This window comes from Lissotriton helveticus, chromosome 1_1, assembly GCF_964261635.1.
Source record: "Lissotriton helveticus chromosome 1_1, aLisHel1.1, whole genome shotgun sequence".
Taxonomy (NCBI): domain Eukaryota; kingdom Metazoa; phylum Chordata; class Amphibia; order Caudata; family Salamandridae; genus Lissotriton; species Lissotriton helveticus.
In genome coordinates, this window is record NC_136057.1 from 1,233,210,683 (window position 1) to 1,233,229,872 (window position 19,190).

The following is a 19,190-nucleotide window of genomic DNA, read 5'->3' on the forward strand; positions in this document are numbered from 1 at the left end:
CTATTTTATTTAAAGCCAAACAGGGCAGGCTCGTGGCTGAAGCTGAGCAGGAGATGGAAGGGAACAACCTCCTTTTAGCTGATAACTCTTTGGACATAGGCCCGGAAAACTTAAACACAGAGACTGGTAGTCATCCCTCCCTTTCCACCCTTCCATCCTCAGGCATGTTAAACCCACCAGCTGGAGAAGGGTCCATGTGTCATTCTATTCCGTTGGCCACAGAAGTGTCTATTCTGACTTTAGCAGTGGCATCTGTGCTAGTTGATCCAGAGGGTTCCCAGGGGGTTCTCAGGTCTAATGTAAATCAGATTAATCCTTCTCTAGACAGCAGCTCTTTATCCATGAAATGGGACGCCAAGAGTATCCTTAATTTGATTCTGGAAGAAGTTTGTGAGTTAAAAACCTCCCAATCTGCTGAGATCGCAGCAATCCATGCCCGCCTGACAAAGATTGAGGAAAACATGACTCAGATCCTGGCACGGCTCTCAGAGGCCAAAACCAGGATTTCTCAATTAGAGGATCAGGTGTCATCTATGAATCTCAAAGTTGCCAGCTTTCAGGCCCAGAGAAGCGTCAACAGACACTACAATGGATTGACATATTCATAAAGAAAAATGTCCTCCCAGAATTTAATGGTGATCTGACGATAATGAGAGCTCATCGTGTCCCAGAACACCTCCCTCCTAATGCCAAGTTTCCACGGACTATCTTGGGTAACTTCGGGGACTTCAGGGTCAAGGAACAGATTTTATCAAGGGCCATTAAACAAAGACAGTTTTCCTCTGCAGACGTGCCAGTACGCCGCATTTCTTCGGACAGGTCAGTCTCCGCAGCAAAAAGGCAGAAAGAATTTGTCAAAATGTTACATTTGTTTAAGGCACAAGGGGCACAAGCTATGATAGCCCAGCAGAGTAAACTGAAGGTGCTAGTTAAGGGTAGATTCCACATCTTTTGCAGTGTCCCAGATGCACTGGAATTACTGCAGCAGATATCTATGGATAAACCCTAATGGCTTTAGGTTAGTCCTCAGTTAGGTGGTTGTGGGGGCTCTTTCTTGGAAAGAGCCCCCACAACCACCAGTTCATTGTGGATTGTTATTGTTTCTTCTAGTTTTGGTTTCTTCCTTGTTTTTCTTTTTGATGTCAAAATACTGTTAATATGTTGCTTTTTTGCTCAAGAAGGGGAGGGGAGGGCAGAGTGGGGAAGGGCTGATAAGCAGAACTATGCACTAAGTCATTGTGCCAGTAGAAGGGTGGGTGAGATAGGTTGTCTGGCTCTGAGCAGGGGTGGACATCTGCTCGGGCGAAAATGGGTCAAGAGAGGGAACATGAGGTGGAAAGGGAGCATGTGGGAAAAAAAGAAATCATATTTTAGACTTCAATACATCTGTCCATCGCTATTTAGAAAGAAAGAAGGGAGGAAGAAGGGGGACAAGTTATCTTGCTTGCCTCAAGGTGTATATTATGTGTCAAAGTGGGAGTTCTAATTCTTTTTTTTTAATCCATCTGGGAATATAGAAGCGTGTTTCTCTTTTATCGTAAATGGCAAATTGGAAACAAGATAAATAGGAAATAAGGAATTACTGAAGGTGGTTTCTTTTCAAGTAAATGGTCTTAATAATAATAAGAAAATGAGGGCCATTGAGGCCTGGATTAATACAGAGAATCCCTCTGCTATCCTGATACAAGAAACGCATATCCCAGCGGGGAAAATAGCTGATTTTTCAATGTTTAAATCTTGGGCTGCGTATAGGAGTTTCTCTTCATCTTCTGCAGCCCATAGGAGGACAGCGATTTTTCTCAGTAAGAATTTCAGGCTGAGGTAGTTAATTTGGCGAGTGATGAAAGTGGAAGATGGTGTTAGGACACAGATCTTTGACACTTGCTAGTTTATATGCCCCAGTAGAGGATAATCCCACCCCATATGAGGAATTCTTTCAATCATTAATCCAAGTTTCAGGTGAGCTAATTGTGTGCAGGGATTTCAATCTGTTAATGAATCTGAAAATCGATTCCTCATCCAATGCAAAAAAAACACAGCTAAAGCAAGAATCATTTAAATCGGTTCAAAGCTATAGATTAATGCTTGATATAGTTGACCCTTGGTGGGCGGCATTTCCCACTGAAATCGGTTATAGCTGCTTTTCAGAGAGATTCCATACTTTCTCACATATCTATTTTTTCCTTATCTCCAGGCGTTTGGTTTTCATGTCACAAAACATTCTTCCAAGTGGGCTCTCGAGTCATGCACTGGTTATTGTAGAGTTGGAACTGGGCGAATGCAAGAAAACTACCAAAAGATGCCAGCTAAATCGACAATACTTATTTGAGGAAAATTGGGTCTCTTTTATTAAATCAGAAATCAGAGAGTTCTTTGAGGGAAATCATGGCTCAGCCCAACTGCATGTGGTCTGGGATTCATTTAAAGCCTTTTTCCGAGGGATTGCTGTTGCTAAAGACACGTAGAACTCAAGGAGTAGGAAGGAGGAAAAACAAACACTTGAGCAAAAAGTGAAAAAGTCTCTTGAAGGATTCCTTTCTAGCTCCTCCGTAGTGACCCGTCGACAGCTGGATCTGGCTAAACAAAATCTGGCTGATAAATATTATGCTAAAAGTGAATCCCTATTTCAGAAGGATAGGCAAAAGATTTATGAGGAAAGAAATTTTACAGGCAGATTTCTGGCATGGCAGGCAAGGGAACAGGCTGTAAGCAATCAAATAGTCGCACTGGGATGTCCCACTTCAAGTGCCCGTTTGAAGGATTTGGGAGAAGTAGGAGACATCATAGTACAACATCATGAAAGGATAAATGCCCAACATCAATCTATAGATATGTCAGATTTGGGAGATTTTCTACAGGAAAATGAGCTAACTATCTTAACAGACTTAGAAAAAAGGAACAAGGCGAGACCATACACAAAAGAAGAGCTGGGGGGTTAGCAAAAACCTCCCGAATGGTAAAGCCTGTGGGCCAGATGGCCTCCCTGCCGAGTTTTTTAAACCATTCGCTAGTGTAATTGTAGATTATCTCCTTTTATTGGCAAATTCAATTCTGGAAGGAGGATCCATACCTCTTTCTTTTGAAAAAGGGAATGTAGTCAGCTTTTTAAAAAAGGTAAAAATCGTGAGGACCCTAACTCATATCGCCTCATAACACTTTTAAATTCTGACTACAAATGAATTACTAAACTCTTAGCCAATCATTTTAATAAGAGCGTCTCACATTTAATCCATCTTGATCAGAATGGTTTTATAGCCGGGAGGCAGCTCGGAACCAATACGCATTTCTTAGTGGAGGCACTGGACTACTTTGAGACCAGGAAGATTCCAGCATTAGTACTTTTTTTAGACGCCGAAAAGGCATTTGATTTGGTTATTTGGGAGACATTTTTTTTTGTATTTTAACGAAACTTGGCATACCCTCCAAGATTACAGGGTTGATTGAGAAATTATACATGAATGCAGAGGCCAATATTATCATCAATGCCACTCAGGTCGGGAAAGTAAAAGTCAAAAAGGGAACAAGACAAGGATGCCCGTTATCCCCGGTGCTATTTGCTTTTTTCATTGAGCCCCTTGCGATAGCAATCAGGAATAATGAGAATATTTTCCCTCTGCTTCCAACCATGGGGAAAGTTAAATTATATGCCAACGACATTATGGTTATTATAATGCCGGAGGAGGAAGTGCAGGCAAAAGCTTTCCAGATTTCCAGACTCCCAAGAGGTATTTAGGGGTCTCTTTTTTGCCATTTATTTTGGCTCTTTATGATTTTAATTTCGGCCCATTGCTACAAAAAGTCCAGGCCGTATTTACACTGTGGAACTCTCTCCCTTTAACCATTCTAGGAAGGGTCGCTTTGATTAAAATGTCGGTGCTTTCACTGTTCAATTTCCTTTTTTCAACAATTCCCTGTGTGTTAGTGAATTTTTTTTTCACGAGATTAGAGTCAATGTTTACATCGTTCCTGTGGGATAGAAAAATTCCCAGAATCGCACTTAGCACTTTATATGAGAAATTGGAAGATGGAGGCTTAGCGCTCCTCAATCTGAGAGAATACTATTTTAAGTATTTTGCACAGTACATGTCTAGATTTAAGCAGGGTTTACAGTCGGGTCTTTTTATCAACTTTTTTAGGAATTTAATATGTAAAGAAAATCAGATCCACTGCCCATTATCAATATTTAGATCTCCGAATTAGTAAAATATAAGTGTTTACATTGGTTCTTTCATAAACACCAGGCATTTTTGGGACGGTATTCCATTCCAGTTATTAATGTCACAACCCCAATAGCTGATCTTCTTGTCTCAGCAGGTATTAGAGATTAATTTTAATTACACAAAATTGGTCCAAAGCTGGTTTTCATAGACTCTCGGATTTTATCCGGAATGATAGATGGATGAATGTAAGTGAAATGTCTCAATTAATCCCTGGCGATTTCCTCCTCCTAGGGTCATATAATATTCTTAGTAAATTCTTTAGCAAACTTGATATGCTTCAGATTTGTGGCCAGAAACAGTCTACGACTTGCTGGAAGATAGGTTAGTGAAAAAGCCGGGGATTGGAAAAGCATTTGGCCGCAAATAAAGGGGTAGATTTGGAGGCCAAGGCTATATAACAAAATGGCGTAAACATGAAGATTTGGAAATTACAGCAAATATGTGGTCTCCAATTAATAATTTCAATTTTAGCTCAGTCAGAGGGGCTAACTGGAGAAGGATGTTATATTTTAGAAAGTGGCTATTGTATAGAACCCCTTGCTTTGTAGCCAAGTTTTATCCCAATCAATCGGGGCAGTGGTTCCGATATCATATTCATCCTGCAGCCAACTGGACTCGTATAATATTACAGTGCCCCCTGATCCAGAAGTACTGAATCGATATTTTTGAGTATCTAGCGACAGAATGCTTGATACCAATCGGGTTTAACGATCGACTGATAGTGTGGGGTTATGACCTAGCTCTGCAGTTACCCGAGAAGCTGACTAAACTTTTATATATTGGCATGACTGTCGCCAGATAACTTCTACTTCAAAGATGGTGAACAGATTTAATTCCATCTAAAATTGAATGGGTTCAGAAAATGGGTCAGGTTAAAAGAAGCGAACAAACGTATGCTTCACAAATTGGTGGTCTTAAGAAATTTGAGAAGATCTGGGCACTGCATTTTGACTGTGATCTCTAAAGTTAGTATATAATCTGATGTATCCCTTCAATCTGTCCTTCTTTTTATGAAACTTAGAAAGTGGTATTTTAACATGGATAGTATATTTCTTGCCATTTGATCAGTTTTGTTGGTGGCAGTGGATATAAGTCTCGAGATTCTAGGTGTTCTTTCTACCTTACAGTTTGGTAATCCATTTTAAGACCCCCTGCATATCAAGTATTAATTATTAGACCTGTTGTGTATTGATTAATTGGTGTTATTCATTACCCCTTCGAATTCTATAGATGGATTTTAGAGGATGTGTATTTGGATGTAATTCTATGTATTGTATATGGTTTTCAATAAAAAGAATTTAAAAAGAGTCACACGACTCTGGCTAGAAAAAAAACCAATATCTTGCTTTTAAATACAGCTTACTACAATAGATGCTCCATCACTAAACATTTTAAAATTCAGATCAACAGGAAGATTTAATGGGGCACAATCAATTTTTCTTAAGGGGAATAGTTTAATGTGTGAGTTGTCAAACAAAAAGGAACATTTCCATTTACCTGAAGTTAATGAGAATCTTAATGCCAAAGGATCATCCTTTGTAAGATGGATCACCACCCTAGAATATCAGACAGTCAACACTTAGCTCATGGACACAAAAGTAGACAACAGGATATCCGGAAAGGTTACAGGAAGCTAACATATGTAGCTACATGTTTATCAGCATATGATTTCATCTTAAAAACAGCAACAACTGTACATTGTTCTTCAATCAGATGAGAGTGATTCTCCTAGAGAAAAATCAAAGGGATATCAGAGACGGGGAACATCCTTTACAACACAACTTTTACCCTGCACTACCATTACAACGCAACTATTACAACGCAAGTCATTACAACGACTTGCGCTGGAGGGCGCTGGAGGATAGGGAATAGCTTAATTTTCTATCCAACACCTTCCCTACTATCCACGAGAACTGGAGTTGGAAAAGAAAATTAAACTATTCCACTATCCAACGCCCCCCAACGCAAGTCGCTGTAACGACTTGCGTTGTAACAACTGCGTTGTAATGGCATGCGTGGTAAAAGCATGCGTTGTGATGTCATACAACCATCAGAGACATAGAGAGAGATCCACGACGAGGTCAAATCTGAGACACTGTCAATAGAAGGGTAAACAAAGTTTTAAATCATAGTCTTCTGCCCCCACCATTCAACACTACACGTTAATTTACTGAGTAATGTGGTCAGCTAGGTTGAGTATATTGTTATACTTAGATCTCAATGCTCGGATTATATGCTGATGTTGTTACCTTCTATATTTCGAATCAAGGTAAAGCAATTAATCTCATTTGATTCCAATTAATGTATCGTTCTGGACCTTTGTCTGAGATTAGAAAATGGGGAAAATGACCTAATTTATTATTTATGTATTTGAGTTTTATAATCATTTAAAAATTGTAAAAAACATAATACTTTAGAGTAGTGAACGAGGGTGGCGTTACAAGCTAATCATATAGTTGAAAATAGATATCTGATAATCGTCATTTGCGACCCCTTATCTGTGTGAAGTAACATTCTTTTCTTCTTTCCATTCTTTCTCTCTTCTCCTTATCTGACCTTCTCCTCTCCATCACCCTTCATCCTTCGAAGCCTTCCTGTGGTTGCTGGAGTTATCCTCAGGGAGCAGGGGAACATTACAAAGGCACCAGCCGTGGCCATTGCTTAATTTGTGTCGGTGCTTTCCGGTGCTAAACACCGGCACTTATTTGCCAGGGCCAGGGCTGTTGAATTATGCTCCCGTATGCAATGGCCCCAGAAATTACTCAAAATAAATGTACCTACCTGTTCTGCTTCGGCTGCATGTCTGCCTGGATGTCTAGAGAGTGGCCCACACAGGTCCAGGCACAAATAGCGGGTGTGAGACTAGACTGTGTCATGCGCAATTAATGTAAACGGCATGTGCATCCTACGTAGGATAGGACTAATATGCAAGCGCCTGCTCTGCCACACGTGGTGAAATCTGCCGCTCCGCCGGGGATTGTTTCTTGTCAGAGGTTGCTTTGCTTGGTAATGGCCCAGAACATCTAGTGGGCAAGATCGCCCATGCCAGCTGCAGAGAGAGGGAGAGGATCGCTCGATTATGTCATAGTCCATAGAAAGGTGTTTCCGCAGAACGTGGAGCTGTCTCCACTTTCACCCATATAATCCTCGAGTTCACCCACACCTTTCTGAAGTGAGGCAAGGTGTCCTTCTATCTTCACTAATGCTGCCATCTGTTAAAAAAACAATCATAATCAACATTTCCTTTCTTGTCCTGCTGCAGCCGTCATCAGTACAGCTGAAAGGGTAGGAGAATATAGTTTTTTTGCAGATTTGTGTAGCACAAACTCGACCGACGACCTGAAGGTTTCATGTACGCAAGGACACATTCATTCTTTGTTAGGTATGGGGAGATTAAGTGATTTGCCCAGATTCACAGGTTGTTGATCCCACACCAAGACCTGGTTCCCCAGCTCAAAAGACGGCAGTGCTGCCTGTTAGGCCACATTCACTCCACAGTTAGTTATTTCTATCAACCAAGGCGCACCTGAAAATGAAAATATCACAAAATTTAAGGTAAAACAGGAATGGCACTTCTTCCAACAACATACAGCCATTGTGAACATTTTTTACCCTTCACATAGTTTTTAAGAAGGCTCCAAACAACATAATACTTTCCTGTGTATAATCTGTATGTGGCCACAATCTACCACTGATTGTTTAAAAGGCAGTACATATTATTTCTTTTTCATGACTAGTGCATTTTAATGTCAAAACTGTTTTCATTTGTAACCTTAAAATGTGACAAAACTCTGTGGTATGTTATATTACTAAGCATCTGTGTTGTAAATGTAATCAGTTTAACAAATAAAGTGTATTTTTGCACAGTTCCATGGTTGCAAGGAGCTGCTGTTTTATGACTTCCGGGTTACCTAAATGACAAAAGTCAGCATATCCTCTTTGTTTTAGGTGTGTGGTAGGTGTTATGAAGACTCGGGGGTCGGAGGCAAGTTGCAGCTTCAGCCAGTACTAGCGTTGCCATCAGCATGCCTTTTTATGTTGTTTTTGTTTAAGCCCATGTGTGTTGCACAAAACTGCAAGCCCCGTGATACAAAGAGATGTGTACAAAGCCAGGAGTGATTGAACGTGTCAGACAAAACCCCAAGCCTCGCAGCTGCATTGAACTTGACACTCACCCTTAACACTTATACACAAATGCTGGAAGAAGGCTTGAGTTTTAGGAAGGACAGATCAGGGACCAGTGCTTAAGTTGAGCTGGAGCTTTCCAGTGCTGAGCACTGGCACTTAATTGGTTTCCGGTGCTCGGCACCAGCACTTAATTGTCAACACCACACTCAGGGTAGTCTGCCACAAGGTGGCCCTGCTCATGTAATTTAGAGATGAGCAGTATAACAGTAGTTTAGGAAAGCAATATACATTAAAAAGGTTACTAATACCAGCCTCCCCAGCCATTCCTTTATCTTTGGTGACCTGGAATAATCTAAACTGTCACATTTACATGCGAGAGAGAAGATTAGTCATTGTTTTGGCAGCCATGGTAGGGGCAATGGGTGGTGCAAGCTGCAGTGGCTGCCTGGTCAGAGCACTGGCACTTAATATTTTACAAATTAAGCACTGGCCGTGGCCCTGGTTGTTCAGAACTAGCCTCCAATGACTCCAGCTCATCGGGGAAATGCCCCATTGAATAACAGCAACCACAATTTATGGCACTGAGCACCCACCCAGGCGCTGATGGGCAGCAAACATAGAAGTAGGCATCCAACAGCCAGCCTTTGACAATGGGCAGTGTAGAGCCATTTTTAATATATGTTCTAAAAAACTATACAGCAGAGGAACAAAATTAAATTACCAGCTGTGGTACATGCTTGATGAGCCCACCAAATAACACATGCTGCAGAGTAACCCAAAGCAGAGAAATCAATTAAATGTGATTAATGATTAGAATAATGCAGCAACAATGTGCCACAGACGTTGTCTGTATAAGCAAAAGATGGAAAATACCTTTGGAAGCCATTATCTCTCATCCTAAAATAAAAAAATTAACAATGCAAGTAAAACATATCACATCCTGGGAGCACACAGGGAAGGATGCAGTGGAAGGCAGAGCAACATCACTGCCCCAGCCCTTTTTCACATAAGGCCTGCAATGTGTAGACATTCTGGTCCTTCCAAAGAAAAGATATGCCCAGGCACCTCTAATACTGAGATTTAAACTCACTTATATGACTTGTCAGGGATCCATGGGCCTCATTGGAAGGTGGAAGAGGGGACTGGGCAGTCTGCCGCCAGCAATTTGCTACTGCCGACTACAACGATTCCCACTGCACAAAATAAAATGCCAGTGACAAAAGCCAGCACAGTTAGGTATATTTAATGACAGTCTATCATGGTATGGGTCGATAGGAGTCATCCCCCCTTTCCTGGGACCCAGAGAACACATGTAGCCTTGGGATAAGTCAATAAAGTGATTCTACCACCCTGGGGAGTTCAGGCATCACCACCACTCCAAGCGCCATTAAAATCGAGTGTTACTACCAGCTGCTTCTAAGATGGTGGATAATTGGTAAGCCACTACCACGGCTCTAGAGGGGGGGGGGGATTTCGACACCTGATTGAAGGAAGGAAACTCACTGCTCTTGCTGCCGTAGTTAAACTCTCCCCTCAAACGTAGTCACTGAATTAGGGGAGGATGGCTGCAAGAACAATTTCATCAGAGGTGAAAAAATTATTAACATCTGTACCCGGCGTATATCCCTGCAAAATGTTGGCTAACCGGAATTACTGACTTCTTGTTTACTTTCTATTGAAATATAAAGGCAAAGCTTTGCACATGTACTGCATCGCTCTTTTGTAAACGTAAGGCTGTGGCACTTTATAAATGTATTGCTACATATGCTGGGAAAGCTAGAAATTGAATTGTCAAGACGACCCTAAATGCTTACCTATCTAAAAATATAATTCACAGACTCAAAAGTCATCACTTAAGATTGTTGGAGGTGAACAACAGACACCTTTGCTGAGTGGCTGAATAGAAACTTTTATATGGTACATTTAATTTCTATAACCTGCTGCAACTATAATGCATTTCTCAACTATAGGTGTGCTGAGGTGCCTTTTGACATTTCATGTTTCTCAACATGACACACTAATGGACTTTTTGGAAAACATATACACAATAAATAGAACGCATGAGAAAAGCCTTATAAAAATAAGAGCTCGGGGCACAATCTCTAAGTGAATACAACAGGAACGCGAACCCTGCTGTGGCTAAGTGGTATTATAGTCCAAACCACGCTTTGTAATGTCTGTGCTGTAACCCCCTGCTTTCTTGATAAATTCCAAGCAATTTTCTGTTATGCTATATAAAAATAGCCTTGTTCAGGCCAAGTTCTGCACATGGTACACCTAATAATGTGGCAGCAAGGTGGGATAAATGCAGCACTTTTGTGTCTCCATGATAATGTTTTGAAAGCTTACGTGTGCGTGGTTAAAGAGAGCTGTTACAACGCTCCCTGACAACTGGCAGATATGGCTCATTTTGTCTTAATTAAAATGCTTTCAAAGCTTGAGAAGATTGATAACTACTGCCCATCTCAAATCAATTAGGAGATATTCAAGTTGAGGAGCCTTCAAGGAAACGTACTTGAAATGAGTTAATTACAATGTTGCGAGAACATAACATAATTTATCACATCTTTTTCTATGTTTTCTTTTTTGAACTCGTCAGTGAAGACAAGCACTAGCATAGGAAGCCCTTTCTAAATATAGGGAAGCTCTATACAGCACAATTGTTTAACTTTTTATGGGGAAATTAGAAAACGTCTTCATTAGTTTTCTCAGTATTCTCCTTGGAGCAGAACTCACCTCGAGGGGAATGTGTGTTGGGCAAAGGTTAAGAGGGGAGAATTTAAATGTACAGAAACACTTACACCACCTACATCCTTGAAAACATTGTTATTAATGTATCTATTGCAAACAAATATCCATGCAGTCAGTGGCATAACCAGGGGCTAAGAGTCCTAGTTCAATTAATGAAACTAGATCTGCTAAAGACAGCCATAATTGGGGGTGCAGTGGCACTCACATCCCTAACAACCCCCCCCCCCTTACTGGCTGCTTTAATGACAGCTACACACTTGTTCTCCCCCAAAAGATGATTAGCACCCAACCTCAGCGCAGAACAAATCAAGGACATCATTGGTGGAAGTCCTTTGTCCCATTGACGATCTGCCATTTAAAGCGGCAGAAAGATTGGTCTTTAAGAGACAGTGGCACAAGTTGAAATTGGAGGAGTTTTTTGGGATACTGGAGAAGGATTCGCTTATTCAGAATGTGGAACAAGGGTATGAGTCGTTCTGTAAATGGATTTCGGATGCCCTCGACTCCCTCATACCTAGGCGCTGGTCTAAATGCCACTCTAAAGTACCTAGCCCATGGTACAATGACTCACTTGCCGAGCTTAAAAGAACTTGCCGGAAAGCTGAGAGGGAATGGAGGAAGACTTACGACCCGATCCTGAAGTCCATCTACTTTTCAAAACTTAAGAACAATCACAGAGCGATTTGCAAACCCCCTTCCACATTCTATGCCCAGGAATTCCAAACCAGTACTAATCCCTCTAAACTAATCTTCAAGGTCATCAAGGATCTTCTGAATAAGAGAGCCACCTCGACTGCTATCTGCACTGATGCTCACTGTGAAGGCTTGGCATCCTTCTTTTTAGATAAAGTGCAGACTATCTATCGAGGATTCAACTGCTCATTGCATGACTTAGAGTTAGGGAGCTTTAACCCGTCTGAGGTGGAGACTCTGTCCTGTTTATCGGCATTGTCCATGGAGACCTTTGACACCTTGGGCCTGAGGATTAAATCTGGATCTCCGCTTGATCCGTTGAAGCCTGATCATATCAGGATTCTTCCCCATTCATGTCGGGCCTCGATGTTGTCCCTGATTAATCTGTCGTTAACATCAGGAACTGTCCCTTCCTTATGGAAGCAGGCGGTAGTTACTCCTGTGTTAAAGAAGGCCACTTTGGATCCAGCTTTACCTGAGAACTACCGCCCCATATCCCTTCTTCCTTGGATAGCTAAAATTACTGAGGCACATGTCAATTCCATTCTGACTGAACATCTGGCCCGGAATGATATCCTAGACGCGAGTCAGAATGGCTTTCGGTCGGGACACAGTACCGAGACCGCGCTGCTCTACATGACCGAGCACCTACGTGGAGTACTCGATGCAGGACGAACGGCGGCGCTCCTTTTACTTGATCTGAGCGCCGCGTTCGACACTGTGTCTCACCGCATTCTGGCTTTGCGTCTGGAGGAGGCTGGTATATCGGGGACTGCCCTTCAGTCGTTCCGCTCTTTCCTCTCCGGCCAGTCCTTTAAAGTGGCTATACCACCTGGCCAGTCCACCTTTCACTCGTTGGAACTGGGGGTCCCTCAGGGTTCCTCGTTGAGCCCCACATTGTTCAACCTATATGTGCAGCCACTAGCTGTGATCGTCAAGCAATGGGGTTTGACTATGACCTCATATGCTGACGATACGCAGCTGGCGGTGACTCTGAGTAGTGACCCTGAGACAGACGCCCCCAGATTCCGAGCAGGACTTCTGGCCGTGGCAGATTGGTTAAGATCTAACTGCCTACAATTGAACGCCAAAAAACCGGAAGTTATGGTGTTGGGGAAACATGCAGAGCTTTGGGGTGATCAGTGGTGGCCGCCGGAATTGGGCGTTACTCCTGTCCCTGTCACCGAGGTAAAGAACCTGGGAGTCTGGGTGGACTCAGCCCTATCCTTCTCGAGTCATACGAAGAAGGTCGCAGCCACCTGTTTTGGCATCTTGCGGGGCCTCAGACCTTTCCTCAAGTTTTTTGACTCCTCTACTCGACAAATGGTGGTCCAAGCCACGGTTTTATCTCGGCTGGACTACGGCAGTGTGCTTCTGCTGGGGGTCAATCAGGCCGAAGCTTCTAGGCTCCAGAGGGTGCAGAATGCCGCAGCAAGGGCGATAGTTGGCTTACCCAAATACTGCTCGGTATCTAGCACGATCTCCGCACTTCATTGGTTGCCGGTTAGGCAAAGAATTCAGTTTAAATCACTATGTTTGGCTTTCAAAATTATGAAGTCTTCTTCGCCGCCGGCGCTAGTGAATCTGCTTACTCCATATGTCCCACTGAGGTCTCTAAGATCGGAGGCGCTTCATCTGGTGTTGTGCCCCCGTTTCAAACTCAGTCGGATGGGTGGTCGTTCCTATCGAGTACTCGCCGCTGGTCTGTGGAATGCTCTTCCGGTGCATATCCGTGCGCTGAACAATCTTACTGTTTTTAGACGCATGATTAAAACTTTCCTGTTCCCTGCTTCTGACTAGTATGTTCTCCTTTTTATTTCTGTTATGTTCAGTACCTGTTCACGCGCCAGGACGCCCCTTTGCTGGGGCAGCTGTGCGCGCTATATAAATTAAATAACATAACATAACATAAATAACTCCAGAAGCCAGTAAATGAACAGTTTGAATCTGCAATCTACCTGGCTAACTGGAAACCACTGACATAAATGCATCTCCTCACCCCTATTTCATTTGCCATCAGCTGATTTTCTGACCAATACATCTGACTCAGAAGCACAGCACTGCTTTTGCTAGATACGTATCACTAAGACCCTTAATTTGAGATGAATATAGGTGTCCTTCTATACATCTGTCTACCTCCAAGTCCCACTGGGCGTCCCATACTCGGTATCGTTCTTCTTCTTGTCCTTTTTCCTTTCATGGAAATGTACCCCTTTTATTTCAGAGAAACTCTCTTCCTCTCTACGAGAAGAGGCATTCCAGTGAGAATTTAAAATGTTCATGAAAGCTCTCACCTACAAACATGTCCAACGTGGTGGCTGGGCGTTTTCTGTGCTTGCCCTAAACTTTGGACCTCAATTCCTCTTGCTCTGAGATTAATTTGGAAGCGTTTAGCATTTAAGAAAGTTCTGAAAACATATTTATAGAATACCTAGAGATCAGCTTCCCTTCCATCAGCACCTGCAAGTACAAGGTAGCTCCATATAACTACCCATTCAAATCAAGTAAGTAAAATCCAATCAAATCTGTATGCGTGTCTGCTTTTTCATGTGTAGGTTCATGGACATGCTCGTAGCATGGACCCCTTACGATGGTCATAGAGCACCATCTAGTCAATTGATGACGTAATTTGGCTCTTCATGTCGTTTAGTCAGACAGCAGAGAGCAATGGGTCTTTGTAACCTGCACTTAAGGTAGGCTACACAGGTTTCTCGGCCTGTTAAGTAAATCATAACACCATCCTTGAAGGGTCCCTATGCCCTGCCAGTACCACTTTTGATTCTATTTAGGGGGAATTCATCTCCACTCTAGATGCCACCTTAGTTTCCAGCAATAAAAGGGACCAGAGGGTGGGAAAGATTGTGTTCTCAGACCAAATTCCTTCCAGTCACACCACAGCAGAGGTGTGATATTCAGCTTATGTGCAAGAGTCTCTGAACTGTCAGTGAATGTTGACAGAATCCTGAACACACTGTGCAAAAATCCCCATGAACAGAAGAAACATTTGTCTAACTTCATAGCCTTCTTATTCGCCTAAGTTGATCTCCATGTGTGGTGTCATGCCTCACCACCTTCATCTGTAACGTCGGTTCTCTTTGCAACCCAAGGCCTCAGATCGACATGTTTCAGGGATGTGGGCATTATGCCAGTTAAATGCTAATAATTGTGATATGATTTCAAGGTGCTGGAATCAACTGGTTTTATTATTACCCAATATAAATGGATTCAGCAATCTATCCCTACAAGGTTGGTAAATTGAGTTGACTTTGCAAGGTTTGGAAATTGTGTGATATGCAGAGCACATCAGATGTAATTGGCAAGCATTACCTCACTAAGCCAAAACCACCTCTTTCTACTTTTAGTGTCCTTTAGGTTAATAAAACGTCTAACCAAGTGACTGCCAAGCTGCCTTTCTCTTTAACTTCATGCACTGTCCAACAGATTGCAGTCCCAGTATGCAACGGGCATCACAGCCTCTGTCATGGACCTGTGTTGGGAGCACCAGCCTACAGCAACTGCTCCAGACTCTTGCTACCTCCCAATACTAAAATTGACCTACTTTACAATGTGCAATGGTTATGAAAAGTTATGTTAAATTGATCTGTAGGGCGCAACTTATCACCCGTGAGAGCATCCAGACACTGGAGCAGGAGCATCGTATGGGCAGAGATCCAAGTTGAACGCCCAGGTGTCCTCAATTTCTTATGGAAGTTGAGAAGAGATGGGGAGGTCCTAATATGTTGCAGGAGGTGATTCCAGTCTTGGTAGGTGATTTAGGAGAAGGAGCGACCTCCTGATTTGCTTCTGTGTATTGCAGGGTGATTTATGTGAGGGTGAGTGAGGCTGAGCGTAGGTGTCCGGATGGATGGCAGAGTTGAAGATAGCTGTGAAGCTATGCAGGTTTAGCGCTGACGAGGAATATGTAGGTGTGGAGAAGTAGCTTGAATTGGCATAGTTTCTGGACACGTAACCATTATAGTTCAATGAGGTTGGGAGTGATGTGAGTGCTTCACGGGACGTCTAAGATGAGTGTGAGGTGATGCTGTTTATGAGGGCCTGGGTGATAGTGTGTCTTGTGTCAGTGACAAGCCATTTGAAGATCTTGTGGAGAATTCTGACTATGAGAAAGCAGGAAGAGGTCATGGCATTCGCCTGTTTAGACATCGTGAGCTTGCCATCCAGGATGATCCAGAGGTTTCTGGAGTGGTCTGTGGGGTGGGCATGTGTCCCAGTTCCACTGGCCACCAGGAGGAGTCCCATGGAGAGCTCTTGCTTCCTCAGATCAGGATGTGTTGAGTTTTAGACAGTTCTCCCTCATCCATTGGCCATGTTGGTAATGCAGGTTGTGAAGTTGTTCCTGGTGGTGGTGATCTTGTCAGTGAGGGAGTGGATTAGCTGTGTGTCATTGTTGTAGGAGACAATGTTGATGTTGTGCATTCTTATAATGCAGGCAAGGGCTGACATGTACACATAGAAGAGATTCCGGCTGAGGGAGGATCCTTGGGTAACTCCGCAGACAAGCCTCTTGGGTTTGGCGGTGTATGGGGAGTCTCACTCATTGGGTTGTGTTAGAGGGAAAAGAGGCACTCCATCTCAGGGCAGTTCCTTGAATTCTTGAGGTTTGAAGGCTTGAGATGAGGGTGCTGTGGGATATAGTGCCAAAAGCTGCTGAGAGGTTGAGGAGGATGAGAGCAGCTGTTTCCACTCTGTTCACGATAGTCCAGATATCGTCTGTTGCTGCAGAGTCGGTGTTTTTTGTGGAAACCTGACTGTGTGATTTCCACAAGGTGGTGCTGTTCTAGGTAGGTGGAGAGTTGCATCCAAAAAAGTGAAAAACATTTCACTAATAATTTATGAAAAATGAACTGTAAAATGACCATTTTGTAATTTTCAAAGAAAAGATTCATAGGATGAGAAGAGCCTCTCAGCACCAACACCCCCTCCTGAAATCCTAAAGCCACAGTTAGACTTACTCATTTCACTTCCAAGGTGTCTTAGAAGTATTGTCAATGTGAGGAGAATTTTAAATGTTTGGCCACTACTTTAACTGAAAGAAGAGCATGTTGTATTTCTCCATTTTGATGATCAAAAGGAACTCAGATTACTTCCCAGTGGGGAATCATGGACCTCTCCATTAAAGGGATCGATTCAACATTCTCTACACTGGCAATAACCTGATCTTGTTAAATCAAATGCTTGAATCGTCCTCTCTGTTCAGTAATTATTTCTTCACTCTTGCCACAATATGCCCTACACAATCAAAGTATGCACACTAAGTCCTCTTTACATATTACTATGTGCTTTGTACTGACTTCTGGCATGGCTTTGTATTGTAACTGACTCAACTTGCCAACGCAGCAACATTTCACCTCAGGTGTGAACATGAGGCTACCTCTGTGTCCAGCCACTAGGATATTAGCATTTCCTTATAATTATAATTGTGCAGAGTGTGTGTCTCATCTAAACAATGAACTTGGCCCCTATGACATTCGTAACTAAGGCTCCACTATTCAAACTCATTTTGCTGAGAGGCTTTAAGGGATTGGGGACATATATGAGTGTAGTACACTCCCTGTTTGATTCTGCCAGCTCATGTTTTTCTTCATCAATTGTGCTGCAGTAGCACTGTGTTAAATACAGCAGTAGATGCTGAGCAGGGTACAATGTGTTGCATGGCCGAAAAATGGCTCTCCCTTGAGGTCTGAGCCATTTCAGTTTGGTATGTAGCTCCACTCTACTAAAGCTGTTAAAATGTCCTGATGGAATGAACTTCTGCATTTACCATTGAGTTCAAATGAAAAAGAGTCTATTTGGGTGTGTGTTCCAGGATGTTAACAATGGAACAAATATGTCATGTCTGTACGTGAATGCAAACAACTTTTTAAGACGCTTGCTAGCCGTTCCTGTTGCTCCCCCTCCACAATCTTGCATTGAGAAACAGGAACTCCGTATATACACAACACGATTAGTATGGGCGCTTTAAATTTGTTGCATCGTGTCTGGACTAGGGAAGAAACTCACTTTACGAGGGATATCATTTTAGATTGTTTGTCCCAAGACATGTAAGAGAATACCATGGTTAAGCTATATTATCGGCCTTCTAGAAGAATGCAATCTAACTGTGAATGATATTCAACCAAAAGATGCACAATATATCAGTAGGGTTGAATTAATACGGAGATTTCTAAGTGCAAGGACAGCCCTAAGAGATGAGGCTTCAAGTTCTAAGAAAACTGTTGTATCTTATCTCGAGGGTCCTATTGCTACGGGACTACAACCATACCTCGTTTTTATAACAAATGTACAACATAGATTCTACCTAACCAGATTAAGTTTGAGCACATTACATTATTTATTTGCCTTCCCCAAAAGGGGTAAGTGGTGCTCTAAAGTTCCAAACTGTCCGTGTGACAGAAGGTCCAAACAAAGTACCCATCGCTTCTTAGTATTTTGTAATTTTTATGTAGATATCAGGAAAACGTATCTCCGTCCTTTTTTTAAGGTTAATAGCCTGTTCTCCTATAAAACAGCTTTTGATTATTTACGGAATTTGGAAAAAACTTCAGTCTGCAACAGAGTAATTTTCTATATAAAGCTGGCAATGAAACAAAGGAATGATTTAACTTACTTAAAAAAATTGAATTATGAACTAATGTAAGCATATTTGTATAATGATCCCGCATATTTTTTAACTATGTTACGATGCAGTGTCTTCAATATACTATTTGGATAAATTCTTGTTTTGATTACAAATGAATTTTAATGTATTGTATAGTATGCTTTTGTGGACATTTTTTGTATGATCCGAATAAAGCTTGATTTGAATGCATATAATTTGTATGACTAGCTTTACACCTCATTACAGTTAGGTCCACTCATCCTGATGGCACTTCACTTCACTCACACAGCCATGGAACTGAAATGGCCTTGCTTAGACCATATTACTTTGCTCCATCTTCATTTCGTCCCCTATCCCTATTGCTAAAAATTACCATAATGTTAAGCATTTGCTTGATGTTGTAATTTAATTAACATTACATATCCTTAATAGCAACACTTACCTAAACCAATGATGTAACAACTTTTTTAATCTAGTGGATTAAAATATTAAATTACCATTTACCAAAAGTAATGCTAATCAATCCTAAACCTAAATTAAGTGCAATCATTTTATGTTAATTTTGTTTTAAGAAATCAGTAACTAACTCTACCCCGATATGAATCTACTTAATTGCATTAACAAATTAATATTTTTATGGTAATCTTAATGCTAAACCAAACTCTACTATTAATGAAATGTAAATACCTTTAGCCAAAATTAAAATATATGATATTAAATACACTTTTAATGCAGCACTCAATTAAATTAAAATGATAATAAATCCTATTCACACACTA

At 41.8% G+C, this 19,190-nt stretch overlaps 2 protein-coding genes across 3 annotated transcripts in view; one reads left to right on the forward strand and one right to left on the reverse strand.

Moving 5' to 3' along the window:
• LOC144785108 (uncharacterized) overlaps nt 1-608 on the forward strand; it is a 49,058-nt gene extending 48,450 nt beyond the window's left edge. The window contains exon 4 of the mRNA XM_078664366.1: nt 325-608. Coding sequence (XP_078520492.1) covers nt 325-608 — 284 coding nt within the window. The remainder of the gene's footprint in view (nt 1-324) is intronic.
• The window catches only part of TBC1D22A (TBC1 domain family member 22A), a 2,393,943-nt gene that overhangs the window by 994,670 nt on the left and 1,380,083 nt on the right, over nt 1-19,190 (reverse strand). The gene's annotated exons all lie outside the window — the stretch shown is intronic.